The 14881-nt window shown below is 45.2% G+C and overlaps 1 protein-coding gene across 4 annotated transcripts in view; it reads left to right on the top strand.

Annotated features, from left to right (window-relative positions):
* Positions 1-14881, top strand: part of ZNF638 (zinc finger protein 638) — a 60360-nt gene that overhangs the window by 28570 nt on the left and 16909 nt on the right. For 2 of the 4 annotated variants that reach the window (XM_075092287.1, XM_075092286.1), the window contains exons 6-19: positions 974-1314; positions 2249-2395; positions 2783-2914; positions 3313-3362; positions 3535-3578; positions 4719-4790; positions 5274-5441; positions 5538-5609; positions 8173-8225; positions 8926-9057; positions 9212-9340; positions 10162-10203; positions 12028-12168; positions 13155-13280. In XM_075092287.1, coding sequence (XP_074948388.1) covers positions 974-1314; positions 2249-2395; positions 2783-2914; positions 3313-3362; positions 3535-3578; positions 4719-4790; positions 5274-5441; positions 5538-5609; positions 8173-8225; positions 8926-9057; positions 9212-9340; positions 10162-10203; positions 12028-12168; positions 13155-13280 — 1649 coding nt within the window. The remainder of the gene's footprint in view (positions 1-973; positions 1315-2248; positions 2396-2782; positions 2915-3312; positions 3363-3534; positions 3579-4718; positions 4791-5273; positions 5442-5537; positions 5610-8172; positions 8226-8925; positions 9058-9211; positions 9341-10161; positions 10204-12027; positions 12169-13154; positions 13281-14881) is intronic. The other 2 variants (XM_075092288.1, XM_075092289.1) reach the window with 2 other exon arrangements.

The following is a 14881-nucleotide window of genomic DNA, read 5'->3' as shown; positions in this document are numbered from 1 at the left end:
TAGGAAAGCATAGCGCTCTGAAATAATTTTGTGGAGATAAGAGCGTGGTACGTGAAAGGCTTTCGACGAAACATCCTCTGTTACGGTTACGTCCATTGCACCCTTTCATGGCTCTCCCTTCAGCTTCCTCCAGTTTCCAGTTCTAGGAAATTGCATGTAAACTCGGTCAGTTTTGACCGCAGCCTCTCACTGAAATACCAGCTTGTTTGGAGTTTAAATTCTGAAGAGAAAAAAAAAAAAAGAGGAATTTGAAAACCATGCTGCGGCTATGTTGTTGCATGCTTTCAGAGAATCAAGGGGAACTGAGCTCTCGTGGGAGAGAGAAGTCTAGGTGAGAGGTGGTGAAGTGACAGGTGTTTTCAGAGGGGTCTTTGTAAGGGTAAAACGCAAGCCATTTTAACGTAGAAGGCTGAAGGGAAGAGGCAATTAATAACCAAATATAAATTTTCCACAGAAAGAAAGCATGCAGGAAATAAATGCTGTATCAGGTCGTTACAGAATAACCTAAAACATCAGTCTGTAGGACAAAGAGCAAACCAGAGAAGGATATAGAACTTAGCAGAAGGCACCAAGATAGTAAGTACTGCTCTGCATCAGTACGTGAGGGGATGAGCCGAGTCTCGAGAACTTCTTTGCTTCTCCTACATTCCCCGACATACAGAATTAAACAACCGTTCCTTTTTGCTCCAGCCCTTAGGATTTTTGTAGGTATCATTGCCAGTGTCACGTTGTCAGTCTGACTAAAACGCCAAGTTACGCAGCAGCACAGTGAAAATAGTACCGAGGTTTATTATTATTTATTGGCCGTCTCTGCTAGCGTGGGATTAAGATGCACTAACTTCAGTGAGTCTCAAGACTGAATCAAGAGTGGGTGGCGAAACTGCAACTGTAGAAAACCAAACAACAATATATATAAGTTTTCTTTTAAAAACAAACAAACAAAGCAGCAGTTTGTTTTCCCTTCTGCTCGCAGACAGAAAGGCAGCTCTGGAGGCAGTAGTGAAAAGTTTGGGACCTGGCTTTATAGCAGAGTTCAATAAACATAAATCACTTCAAGCAGCTGGGCAAGGGTCTTCGGGATTGGGAAAATCACCGTCCTCTCATGGACCCTTAGGGAAGATGCCCGGAAATGTGAAGAAACCGCTGAAAACTAGTGGTTCTGCAAAGGCTTTGAAGAAAGACGTGCCTTCGTTGCCTGGGTCAAGTTCTTCATCTCCTGAAACTGATGATTTACTGCAAAGCAAAGAAATGGAAGAGGATGAGGAAGGCTTGTCCACAGGAACCAGCAGACCTCGTCCTACTGCTTATAACAGGGTGAGCTGCTTCATGTTTTCCTCTCTGACTTTAAAAATGTGGTTAGTATCTCATTTCAGGGGGATCTCTTGCGGGAAGGCGAACCGTTCTGTTTGCCCGTTCTGGGCAACAGATACTGCCGTCTTCATGCAAAGACTTGCTGGCCGCAAGTAAGCGTGGTAATTTACACAGTAAGGATTTTTTTTTTTTTAACAGATGTGAAGCAAAAACCTCTCTAGTGCTTTCCAACAGCAGAGAGAAATGTCGATTAGATTTGGGTCCTGGTTCTGCTGGGCACTTGTTTGTATGAGGTGTGAGTGATGAGCTCTCTTTGGAGGAGCTTATTATGTAAATAAAAATAACGGGTAGGTGGCAGAAAGTCTTCATTTTGCCCTGTCAAGCAAAAAAGGTGAGGCAGAGAAATTTCCTGCTCTTGTTATAAGAAGGATTTTAAGCCGGTGTTGTCTTAGTCTGTTGCACAGACTATTGGGCTCCCTTAGAAACACCGCCTACAAACCGGGTTTGCGTGAGGTTGTGGCAGACGCGATCTTCCTTGGTGGTTTCTGGCCTGAACGATAAGCAAAGAGCGTTGCCTGGTGCTGTTGAAAGCCGGTGGATAGTATCGAAAGTAGTGGAATTGTGCAGCTCCTTGCCCACAGAGCCCAGACGGGCAGAAGTACGTAGATCCGTAGCATTTGATAAAACCGAAAAGGTTGTACGGTGTTACTTGGTAACCCTGTGCCATGTCTTCTGATAACTGAAGGTTGAGGCAGAGTAGGAGGAGAACGAAATTGCCTCTTTGTCCGTGTGCTAAAAAGCAAAAAAACCTCAAAATCCCACTGTGCACTAAGCGGTCCCTCTACTTCAAAGTAATTTTTATTACAGATTCTTTATTATTCCTTTTCCTGGACTTGACTTGGAAAGTGTTTGTATTTGTTTTCTTTCCAATTTGTAGCTGTTGAGAGAGGAATTGCTGAGCTGCGGGACAGTCCTTCAGATAACTGATTTACCAGATGATGGCTTTTCGGATCAAGATATTAAAAAAATCGTTCAGCCGTTTGGCAAAGTTAGTGATCTCATTGTACTTCGCTCTAGAAACGAGGTAAGTTTTTCCTGTAGAAAGTTTTTGTGTCGGAATGCAAAAGAAATTGTCAAGCAATGAGAAAGTGTAAGGTTTGGTTCCTCGGCTGAACACAGGAAAAGGCTTCCTGAACGGTTTGTCGCTAGAGATGACATACGTAATCTTGGAATAGCTGGGGATCGTAACTTTATAAATTCAGTCTTGCTACATAAGTCTTAAATGGTAGAGGAGGTAGGATGCTTTTTGTATAATACCAAAATCCAGACTTTTTCATCAAACTCCACGCGGATTTAGAGAGAGGAGGGTGTGCGGTTCTGTCCCGAGCAGATCTGCTAAGGGAGAATTGCAGTGGATTGTTTATCTTGTGGCTGTAATGTAAGCGCAGACTGAAAGTGCCATTTATTTTAGGCCTTCTTGGAAATGAACTACAAAGAAGCCGTGATAGCAGCTGTGAAATACGGCGAAACGGTGCCAGTGCTGGTGAACGGGAAGCGGGTGAAGATCAGTGTAGCAGAAAAGCCAAAAACGCCTCCTGGCCAGGTAAGCTGCCCGGCGGTGAGCAGCATTGTCCTGCCTGTGTAGCCTGGTGTTTTGCTCCAAAACTTGATGTTCTCCAGAAAAACAGATTTGGTAGTTATAGAATATATAATATATATTATATTTATATTACTTTATATATTTTTTTGTTTCCTTTTCATGAACAGTCTGAAAGAAATACGCAAGTGCACTTCCTAATTCCAGTTTTGCATTTTTCTTGGTTAAATTGGATATTTGTGAATAGTATCCGTTTAACAAACAGTGACAGATATGACCTGTATTCATATATTTACTTAATTACTATTAATAATTACTAATAGTTATTTTATATGTGTATATATGCACATTTTTATATAAAGTATAAGTGATGCAGTAGAAGTTTTTCCTTCTGTCTGTTCCAGGCCAAAATGAATATAAAGAAACGGGCTCAGAATATTAAAAAAGTTGCAAAGTAAGTGTGGCCGTTACGTGCGTTGGTGTTCGTTATAACGGTTGCAAACCAGATGGGTTCATACCTGACGGGTTTCTTGTCTTTTACTGGTTTTGAGCTTTTTTAAAGCTGTTTTAATCTTCATTAATTGTCTCTAAAAATGGATTTTTCTTTATCTTTTTGCTCACAATAGAAAAGATCAGACCGCCACTACTAAGACAGCTAAATCCATTACAGGTGAGGTTTTGGTTCCCTGGTATCTCATGGTACCTCTGTTATTGCCTTCCCTTTTGGTGCCCTTTTCATCGGCTTTATGGGACTGCTTTTCATAATAGTGACGGGAAGCAAGTGCAGAGAGAACGTCTAGTTCATACTTTCAAGTGCCTTCCTTTTCATGTGACCCTGTCTTTGTTTCTTTTAAAAAACCCCACAAAATCCAGCTCTCAAGTAGCAATTAAATAACCCCACCTTGACCTGTGTCGTACTCTGTAATTTTAAACGTTTGCCCCGCCTGGTGAAGGTAAGTCTGGCACTTTGGGCTCCGTAAAGTAAGTGTAATTCTTCCAGTTGACCTTAAGCCTAATGTATGACGTGATTAAGTCCACTTTCACAGTTAGTGCTAGTGCTTCCCAGTGTCTTGTGTTCCATGTACGTTCCAAGTGCCTTTAGGTTTCTGCCCTGGTCTTCTGTTGGTCCTGACAAATCATTTCAATTATTCCTATTACTTGGTCTGGCAGAAAAATTTGTATGTTGTGCTGCTAGAGAAGAACTTTTTGGTTTTAGTACTTCAATGAAAGCAGGACAAACTGCAGTGAGTTGATCAAAACCCAATAAAACTTTACAAAAATTTGGTATTATTAAGACATTGGAAAGAACAGCCACATTATTGTTTGTTGCTTGTTTTACTGGCTTTCATGAGCAATTTCCCTGAGCAAAGTTCAGGAGCAGACATTATTCGATGGGAAATCGTGCTTTTTAAAGATGTGTTGGTCTCGATTCATTCATTAGCCCGGTCACTTCTGAGTCTCGTTTCCGGATGGGAATTAAGACTCACGTAACAGCACGTTCCAGAGCTGCCTTGCAGATGGAAACGGTGAATTGTTTACAGCCATTTAAGAGAAAGAGAGTGCAAACTTTTTTGCAGGAGCAAGGTTTTGGCACCAGAATCCTAAACAAATTCACATAAGATGCTCTACTACGTGGCTTTCATTCAGTAGCTTGTTGGAATTAACTTACGGTTTAGGGGTTTTCTTGTCACATCAGTCGAATTTTTACAGATTAGACTATTTTTGTATGTATTTCTGTACTCTTACTTCACACGTGTAAGACTTCAGTCAGTGGAAATACTTATTTCTTGGTTTTGGATATTGTACCTAGGTAAAAAAGAAAGGACTAAGAAATTGACAATGACAGGAGATGGTAAAATCAAGAAAACTTCAAATACTGCGGGTAAGAGAAATGAGAACTTTTACTTTTTACTTGGAAAACACAGGCAGGGGCGTTTCATCCCTGTACTGCCCACCCCTTCCCAGAAAAGACACCTGAGGCAGCGAGCCCCAGCTTTCCGCCCCTCTCACTGGGCTCGCCAACGCAGTAGATTGTCAGATCGGTGAGCGCCCTCCTTGCTCCTTGTGACTCAGCTAATGCAGTGATAATTAGTGCTGTTTGTAGATCTAGAATAGCAAGGAACCAGGGAAAGGAGGTGAGTCTGGGGAAGCAGACCCTTTCACATAACCGCAGCCACGCGCTTGTTTGGCAGAGCTTTTCCTGTACGTACGTTTTCTGCCTGTTGGTAACGAGGAGCAGGAATTCATGTGATAGGAGGCCTCTGAATGTCTGGCAGAAAAAATTATAGTGTAGTTCATTCTTCTTTTGCAAAGCGAGTAGTTTAATCTATTGAAGGATGCTTTTTTCCCTGCTGTTACCTACCAGCGAAATCTATAGGTGTAGACATTCAGGTCACAACAGAAGCCGAAATGGAAGTTGGGGAAACGGAGGCATCAGACCCAGAGAACGTTACAGAAGGGGACAGAGTCACAGAGCCTGTGAAGACAGTAGAGGCTCAGTCCAAAGCAGTGACTAATTCTCTTCCAGTACTAGGTAATTCTGATACGATAACATCGTTTTTAGGTTACTTTGCTGGTTGTTATGTGAAGTTTAACACTGTGACGTCTTCTCAAATGTGTTTATTTTTAGAGAAACTTGCACAGGTGCCACAGGTGGCGGTGGCGGACTTGGATGAGTTTCATGAAACTTTAATTGATCAAGGTAAAGTGTAAACTGTCAGGGTTTTTTCTCAATTCTATCCTAAACCTCTCTGCCATTATGAACTAAAGGATGTTTTTGAGGCTGGGAAATTAAGATGACACAGGATATCAGAAAAGAAAATCTGTTAAAATATGTTCACGGACTGAAACATAAACCAGCAGTTCGTCATGATGACTGAAGTGGCTAAAACCACCCAAAATATACATCCTTCAGTGGACATAATATTTTTGTTTAGACCTTTTCAGTGTGACATGAGGAACTCTATTTACAGCTCATTAGAGCAAAGGAATTCAGGCTTTGTTTACAAAGCTGCTGTTTACAGCTCCACCACTAAGCCTTTTAATCTCTGCTTTACATTGCCTGCTAGAGCTGGTTCAACAGATGCTATTTTTCCCCATATTTTATAAATGAATAGAATAGACTATTTCAGTTGGAAGGGACCTACAGCGACCATCTAGCCCAACTGCCTGACCACTTTGGGCTGACCACAAGTTAAAGCATGTTGCTGAGGGCATTGTCCCAATGCCTCTTTAAACCCTGCCAGGCTTGGGGCACCCACCACCTCTCCAGGAAGCCTGTTCCAGGGTTTGACCACCCTCTCGGTAAAGAAATGCTTCCTCATGTCCAGTCTGACCCTCCCCTGGTGCAGCTTTGAGCCATTCCCAGGCGTCCTGTCCCTGGATCCCAGGGAGAGGAGCTCAGCACCTCCCTCTCCACGTCCCCTCCTCAGGAAGTTGTAGGGAGCAAAGAGGTCGCCCCTCAGCCTCCTTTTCTCCAAACTAGACAAGCCCAGAGTCCTCAGCTTCTCCTCACAGGACGTGCCTTCCACCCTGTCACCAGCTCTGTTGCCCTCCTCTGGACACATTCAAGGCCCTTTACATCCTTCTGAAATGGCGGGGCCCAGAGCTGCACACAGCGCTTGCAGTGAGGCCGCACCAACGCCGAATACAGCGGGATATCATCCCTCCCTCTCCTGACATGGCTGTGCCGTGTTTGATGCCCCCAGGATGCGGTTTGTCCTCTGGGCTGCCAGGGCATGCTGCGGGCTCATGCTGAGCCTGCTGCCCTCCAGCACCCCCAGATCCCTTTCTGCAGGGCTCCCCAGCCCCTCCTCTCCCAGTTTATACTTGTGCCCGGTGTTACGCCTTCCCAGGTGCAGAATCTGGCATTTCAGCTCGTTAAATTTCATCCCATTAATCACTGCCCAATGCTCCAAACTATCGAGATCCCTCTGTATGGCCTCCTGTCCCTCAACAGAGTCAGCAGCACCTCCCAGCCTGCTGTCATTGGCAAACTTGCTGATGGCGTGTCCAGCTCCTGCATCCGGATGGTTGATGAATGTGTTGAACAGCCCCGGCCCTAGGACGGAGCCCTGAGGAGCACCATTGGTGACTGGCTGCCAGCCACATGTAACCCCATTCACTACAACCCTTTGAGCTCTGCCCTTCAGCCAGTTCTTCACCCAGCACACCGTGAATCAGCTTGTCCACAAGGATGCTGTGAGGGACAGGATCAAAAACCTTACTGAAGTCCAGAAAACCTCCATCCACCGCCTTCCCCTCACCCAGGCGGGTGACCTTATCCCAGAAGGGTATCAAATCGGTTAAGCAGGACTTTCCCCACGTGAACCCGTGTTGACTGTGCCTGGTGATGGTGTTATTCTTTGAATGCCTTTCAGTAGTACCCAGTATCATCTTCTCCGTGACTTTTCCTGGAGCTGAGGTTAGACTCACGGGTCTGTAGTTCCCTGGGCCTTCCCTCGGGCCCTTGTAGACTGGAGTTAACTCTAGCTGGCTTCCAGTCAGCGGGGACCTCCCTGGAGTGCCGCCACCTTTGCTAGGCCATCGAGAGGGGTCCTGCTGTAACGTCCGCCAGCTCCTTCAGAGCTCTGGGGTGAATCCCGTCAGGCGCCATGGACTTGTGAGCGTTCAGCTGACTCAGCTGTGTTCGTAACAGCCTGATTGATAGCAGGCTTTGTTTCAGCCCTGGCGCACGTGTGTGTTAGTTCTCGGTTCCTGCGCATGTGATAGTGGAGATATGGCACAGCTGTAGTTGCCGAACCTCTCGGAGGTAGATAGAACAGTTTTACAGTAGGGGTGGCTCTCCTTTACCTGCGCTTCCCCATCCTGTGTGATTGCTGTTTCCCTCTTTGCCGCTGTCTGTGTTTATCTGAGCCTCTCGCATATCGCTGTGGACTCTTCCCAGGAAAAAGGAAGAAAAAGATAGTGTGGACACACGCTTCGTCCCAGTGTGCCCACAAGGAAGTCTTGCAGTTGTGATTGTTCAGCTGAGAAGGCCCTAACGTCAGCAAGGTGTTTGCACGTTAATTAAGGGATTTTAATTATTTATTTTTATCCCTACTTAAACCCGTGCTTTCTGGAAGCATTGACATGACGCTGTGTGTGCCTCACCAATGTCCTTGGTCGCTGTGAGTTAAATGAAGGAACGTTTCATTTTTCACAATGGCAGTGGTGATAAAATGTAATTGAAGAAGCTGTTGAAGCTCTGCAGTATTTACAGAACTCTGCTGAACTACTAAACTACCCCTCCCCTTTTCTTTTAGGAGCTACGATAGTGACCTCAAAGAGTGAAGAGTCAACAGAACCAGCTGGCAAGGTCAGTCTGAAGGTGCTTGGTTCTGTGCAGGCTGGAGGTACGCACTTGGTGCCGTTTCCAGTCGGTGAGCTGGCTGAAAGCGGCCAGTTTAAATCCTCTGCCTCTTTATTCCCTGTGAGAAATCACGAATAGTTCAGTTTCTCCTGCCTGTTTGTGATTTGACAGACAGCGGCCATTTCACACTTCGGCTTTTTATGTTTTCCTCCGAGTTTTAGTCACACCAGAACTCCTTTGTGCTCTGATCATCTGTGCTGCCCCACTGGGCGTTTCTTCTCTTTAGATGCAGTGCTTGCACCTGCAGTCCTGCAGTTCCTGATGTGCAGGCATGGCGTGGTGTGAATTATTTAAGTGACATAATTATAGGGGGCTTTGGTTAGGCTTGAATCTCTGATGAGGTCACGTCAGGCAACCTAAGGTTTGTGCCGAATTAGCCTTGGTGTAGGTACATCTATAGTTAAGCAGGAATTAAGGTGACTACGTGACATAATTAGAGAAAAGGGTTAAAAAAATTATTTAATATGTTTTGCTACTAAATCCTAAAATGGCTTCAGCGATCTTCGCTTTTGACATTGTAATTGCAAGTGTTCTAACTTGAGCGAGAGCTTTGTTCAGTGTAACGGGGGTTTTACATAGCGAAAAAGAGCGGTTTTGAGTTAGAGCGGAAGAAATATCAGTAACGTTTCCTTTCATTTGATTACAGGAACTCGATGATACATGCGTGGTTCTTATTTCAAACTTGCCTGAGAAAGGGTATTCTGTTGAGGAGGTTTCCAACCTAGCAAAGCCCTTCGGAGGACTGAGGGATGTGCTAATTTTATCATCCCATAAAAAGGTATCGTAGCTGGTATTCAGCAGTGCTTCTACCTAGAGAAGCAGCGAGTGTGTTTTTAACAGATAGAAATGTGATACGGTAGCGTGGCGAGCGTTGGTGTGAGAGGCTTTTGATAAATTGCAATTATTAGAAACGTTTTTGTTTCTTTTAAAAGGCATATCTTGAAATAAATCGAAAATCTGCAGATTCCATGGTTAAATTTTACACCTGCTTTCCCATGTCGCTGGACGGAAATCAGCTCTGCATCAACATGGTGCCTCAGTATAAAACCGTAAAAGATGAAGTAAGTAATAAAATACGTTGGAATTCTGGGACACGCGATAACATTTCACAGAATCCCAGGCTGGGAGGGACCTCAGGGATCATCTAGTCCAACCTCTCTAGGAAGAGCCCAGCCTAGACAAGACGGCCCAGCTCCCTGTCCAGGCGACTCTTGAAGGTGTCCAACGTGGCCGAGCCAACCCCTTCCCTGGGGAGATTATTCCAGTGGTGACTGTCCTCACTGTGAAAAATTTCCCTCTCGTGTCCAATTGGAATCTCCCCAAGAGCAACTTGTGTCCATCCCCCCTTGTCCTCTCCATGGGACTCCGTGTAAAAAGGGAGTCTCCATCTTCTTTGTAGCCACCCCTTAAGTACTGGTACATGGGGATGAGATCCCCTCTGAGCCTCCTTTTCTCAAGGCTGAACAAACCCAGCTCTCCCAGCCTGTCCTCGTATGGCAGCTTCCCAGTCCTCTGATCATCCTGGTGGCCCTTCTCTGGGCCCCTTCCAGCCTGGCCACATCCTTTTATATAGAGGGGACCAGAACTGTACACAGTGCTCCAGGCGTGAATTTCAGGACAGAGCGGGATTTGGTGTTTAAGCTGACGTTTATACGCTGCCTGTTCTACACGTTCTGGTGGTGTGTCCTGTTGAGGACCGGTTCTGTTCTTCCGGTAGGAGAATAACGCAGGTGACAGCAGAGCTGCTGCTGTTGATTTTATTAATAAAGCAGAAACTAAGAAGTAGCTGCGAGTCAGTGACTGCCACGTGGCTGCTGCTAGCGAAGTTGTATTTTACAGTTCAAATCATATAGTGTCTTTTTTTCTCTTTTTTTTTTAAAAGGAAGCAATATTTACTGCCATAATTAAAGATTCTGACCCTAAGGTAAGTTGCTGGCAATCTAACTTTTCCTCCACATGCTATCAAAAGACGCTACTTTAAGCTGGAATTAGCATCCTTCATACTGAAATATTGGCTAATTGAGTTGTTATCCATGCTTTCTCTTGAATTAAATGTTTATATACGTTTTTGTGGGCGAATGAGTGGGCAATAGGATGAGTAGATGTTCACTTGGGTGAGCTCCGTGATGCATGAAGTGCAAGGAATTAAACCTTTTTGTCGAGTCCTTCGAGACCTTCTCCTTCTGTTACGTTTTCTGGTGTTCTGACCGCAAGCTGCTGACCGCTATAGCTTGGGGAACACGCAGCGTTTGCCTGTTCGTAACGCCACCCGCCTTCCCAGAGTGGTTTGTAGCCAGGTATTTTGGTTTAACTATCGAACACCTCCGTGTGGTGTTCAGCGCAGCGCGGTTCCCTTGCTGCCCCTTCTGTTCCTTCGCCGCACGCAGTGCAAGCTGGCCGTTGACGTACAGGGGGGTTTTATGCAGTTGCAGGTAGGCAGAGGATAAGGAAGTCACAGCTTTAATGTCTCTGTGAAACACATTTTCAAGCTGTTCTTGATAGAGGGTCAGTCCATGGGTCTGGATGTGTCTCTGGGCTTAAACAGTTGGCAAAGGAACTTCACAGGAGTGACTTCCAGAACAGTAGTGTCAGAATTTCTTCAGAAATTTTTTGTCAGAAATCAGTATTTCTTTAAAAAGCATATTGCAAAGAGCCCTGCCAACAGCAAGTGACTTTCCAAGAAACCCCAAGAGACTTGGCTGTTCAGTTGCAAATGTGGCTGGGGGATGTCTGCTTTCTCCTTATGATTGTTGTTTGGTGCTAACGGACTCGCCGGAGTACTTCGTGCCAGCACCCTGCTGCCCTGTCCTGCTTACGCTTCTGCTCTGCTTGTGGTGGGGTATCTATCTTCTCTTCTGCTGAAGTCATGAATAATGGAAGAAAATCCCCTGGAGAGGGGCCGGGGGGAGCCTCTTCCGTGTTGGGAGTGACTGTTGTGGTTCTAAAAGACACAGCTTTCAAGTATTTAAAGATGGGACTTGTTTCAGATTCCAGAAGTCTACTCGGACCTTTGGGCTTTGTGTCCCAGGGCCCCTCCCTTGATACTGCACAAAGTATCGGTGCCAGGGCTCAGTCCCTGGTTCCGCCGGCGCTGTGGGGCTGATGGTGGCTTTCTGTTTGCTGCCAGCCCCCTCGTGCCTTCCCGCTCAGGAGAGGCTTACTGGTCTCCTTGGTAGCCTGTCCCTGTGGCGGTGGTGGTAACTCCGTCTGAAAATTGAGAAACACAAGAAATGATATTTGACCAAGGGTCTTTACATTATTGCAAACTGATCAAATGAACCAAACTCCGACTTAAAAACCAGGGTTGGAGTCTTTCACGTAGGTTTCTGTGCCTTGAGCAGTTTATAATCTGAGGAGATGGTGTCTGCTTTTCAAAATACCAAGTTTTATTTAAACTTCAGCTGTATTTTTTAACTAGTAAAAGTCTATTTAAGAACACTGCAAAAAACTTAATTATTTTAAATTTTTAATATGATTTTTTTTATTTTAAAAACACTCAACTTGATCCTTTTAAGTTTGTTATTCCCTACTGGGAAGTGTAGCTGGTTCTTTTGAAGTACTGAGTAGAAAACTGTAGAATCTGGTGTGAATCTGAAAACGAGAACGCTGGATGTGTGTGCATGCCATTTTTCGGTGAGATCTGAGTGATACGGGAGCTTTCTGTGGGGCTTCTGTAACCTCCTTCAGTAGTTGCTGACAAAATGTGTCATCACCAAGTTAAAGCAAGGTTTGTCATCGCTTTCTTCAGGCAAATACTGAAACGATACAGAACCAGTTTGTGCATCTTGGGAACTTGCCAGGCGATGGATACAGAGAACTTGAAGTAGTTTGTGTGGGGCTTCGATTTGGAAAAGTAGATCATTATGTTGTACTGAAGAATAAAAACAAGGTAAATATTATTCTTCTGTGGTGCAAAGTACCACATTAGGGGGGAAAAAATGTTAAAAAAGGTGTTTTTTTCACACCCCAGTACCAAGAGCATGTTGGTAATGAGAGATCAAAGTTTCTGATGCTTTCCTACTCATCCTAAACAAGAAAGTAGTTAATCTTATTAGTTTGGGATGGGGGGAAGGAAAAATCAAACCGAACCGAACTTTCAGCTGTTACCTGAACAGCACAGGAACAGTTTGGAAAGCACTGAAAGTAAAGCTTCCCGAGTGGCTGGAAAAATGACCAACCATTGGTGCTTGATACCAATTGGTGGTGGAATTATCAACCTTCGAGGTGTCACTGGATGGAAAATAAATTTCCATCTTGTAGGAAACGTGGGGAAAAATTCATTTTGATAGAAGTGAAAATGCTGAAATGACTCTTTGTTTTGGGACAATTCAAATGTATTGACTTGATTTTCCGTTTTTTTTCATTTTGATATTTAAATTTTTAATGTTGCTGGTCTTGCACATCGGATTTTTATGAACTAGATTTAAGTCTGTTTTATATTTCAACAATTAAAATGCGGTTGTCCTCCTGTTATTATGGTCTATTTTAAGTGTCTGACAATTAATAGACCATAAAAGGGGTGAAGATGCTTTTAAGAAGGAGCTAGTATTCCTCTGTAGCCAGAAGGTTGGAGACAAGCGGGTGGGGAAGCTCCAGGCTCCGCTGCTGGGTGATGTGGTTCTTTGGAACAAAATAAACAGGAGAGGCTTCTTCCTTTGGCCTCTCAGAAAGAGGAGTCCGCCATTCTCCGTATGCAAGAACACAGGTTTAAGAGAAGAAGGTGCTTATAGCTAATTCAAAATGAAGAAGTCGAAACCCTCCAGGAATACTAGGGAGCCCATGCTATATCAGCTCGAATTTATTCAGCGTGTTCTGCAATACAGAAAAAAGATGAAGTAATGGTTATATGAAGCTTGTGCTTGTTTTTTCTTCCAGGCAATTCTGCAGCTGGATAGTCCCAAGTCAGCCAGGTCCATGTACAGCTTCCTCAAGCAATACCCGTATACCATGGGCGAGCGCACCTTGACCTGTACGTTGTCACCCAACGGAGAGCCCGCTGAGGTAGGACTTCTCCTTTTCCATAATCCGTCGTTGCTGTGCAATAGAACAGCCGTTCCACGGAGAGCAGCTAACGGCACCAGTGTCGGTGCTTCCTTCGCTGTTGGCTGGGGCTGTGGCTGAGAGGGGAAACCGTGGGGCAGCTGGGTACTGGCTCAGCTGGTCTGCGCTCTGGGATGTGGCACAGCCCTGAAAGTATGTGGTGCTGTTTGTCTGCCTTCTGTATCGGTCTCTGTTTTACAAACATGTATAGAACCTCTTTCATCTCCACCAATGAAGGCATTTTGTACTGGAAGATGAGGAGAAAAAGGAAGAAAGGAGGAAAGCAACTATTCGGTACTGGTTAGAAAAGGATTGATAACTGAAATTACTACAGGGGATTTTCCTGATCTGCTTTGGTTCACCTTTAGCAGCTCATCTGCTGTAGTCCTCTCGACTCCAGACTCGGTTGCTCTGTCAGCACTGGTCTGTGAGCCCACAGCCGCTTCCATCTTCTCTCTCACCAGTGAAATCGCTTGCAGTATCGAGCAGCTCCCGGTTTACTTGTGGCGCTTTGCTGAAGGAGCAGCAAGCTGCAGGAGCCGAGCGCCAGAGGAAGGAGCTCGGCGCGTGTTGCATTGGATAGACGAGGAGCTTTAAGCAAGCAATGCAAACACTAGCCGCGTGGTAATAGCGCTCTGGCTTCCAAAGATGAGAACGTAAATCCAGATGTGGTCCCAAGATGGAGACCAAACTATGCGTGGGGTTTTTATTTTTTGTTCTAGGTATTTTTATTTTAGGTGATTATCCTTGTAAATCCCTTCTCGGAGCTCTCGTTCCCTGTGTGCTGCTGTTCCTTTCCAGTGGCGTGACTTTGGGATCCTGATCAAACAAGAGGATGTACCTGGAGGGGCAGGGCGTCTTAGGGTTTTTCCCCCCTTTTATTCGTCACGGGAAAGTTTAACTTCAGGACCCTGGTCATAACAAGGACCATTACTTCAGTGGGGAGAAAAAAAAGTCACGCAGACATGTACTTCTGCTTTCCGTGCTGACAAAGCTGTCGGTATTATTCACACTGAGCATCACAATGCATTTCCACTTTTTTTTAAAGAACAGGTTGAGCGCTGCTCGTTGGCTTGTGTCACAGCTTGTTCTATTGTGGATTTCTTCTGCTTTATCGAAAAGCAGCCGTATTTATGAAGCCTGTAGGGTAGCCGTATGGTGTTCAGGATCCCCGTTTTTAAACCTCTACCTTAGTAGAGGTTTGAGGTGTACACTTCTGGTGGGGGGTCTCCTGCAGCAGTCGAGTTGCATCTGTGGCGGTTCAGGACATACGGCGACCAGGTGTGATCTGGTGTTTTTCGAGCAGGTTCATGGTGCCCCTTTCCAAGTGAGTCGGCAGGTACTGTGCACGCGCAGAGCCCAGCCTGTGTAAAATCAGTCAGTTTTTCACCTTTTTGCAAGCGTGACCCTCGGGAATGTCGGCGGAGGTTCGGTGATCAGCCTGCCTTCCCAGCTCTTCCCGCCCGGTCGTTCCGGGCCTTCGTCGTGGCTGGAGGGGCGTGGGTGGTTCGTTAGGAGCGACCCTCCCATTAAGGTTTCTACTAGCCTAGAGTCAACATAAG

Source organism: Phalacrocorax aristotelis, chromosome 4, assembly GCF_949628215.1.
Source record: "Phalacrocorax aristotelis chromosome 4, bGulAri2.1, whole genome shotgun sequence".
In the NCBI taxonomy this organism is placed as follows: Eukaryota; Metazoa; Chordata; class Aves; order Suliformes; family Phalacrocoracidae; genus Phalacrocorax; species Phalacrocorax aristotelis.
This window is presented reverse-complemented; position numbering and strand designations above follow the sequence as displayed.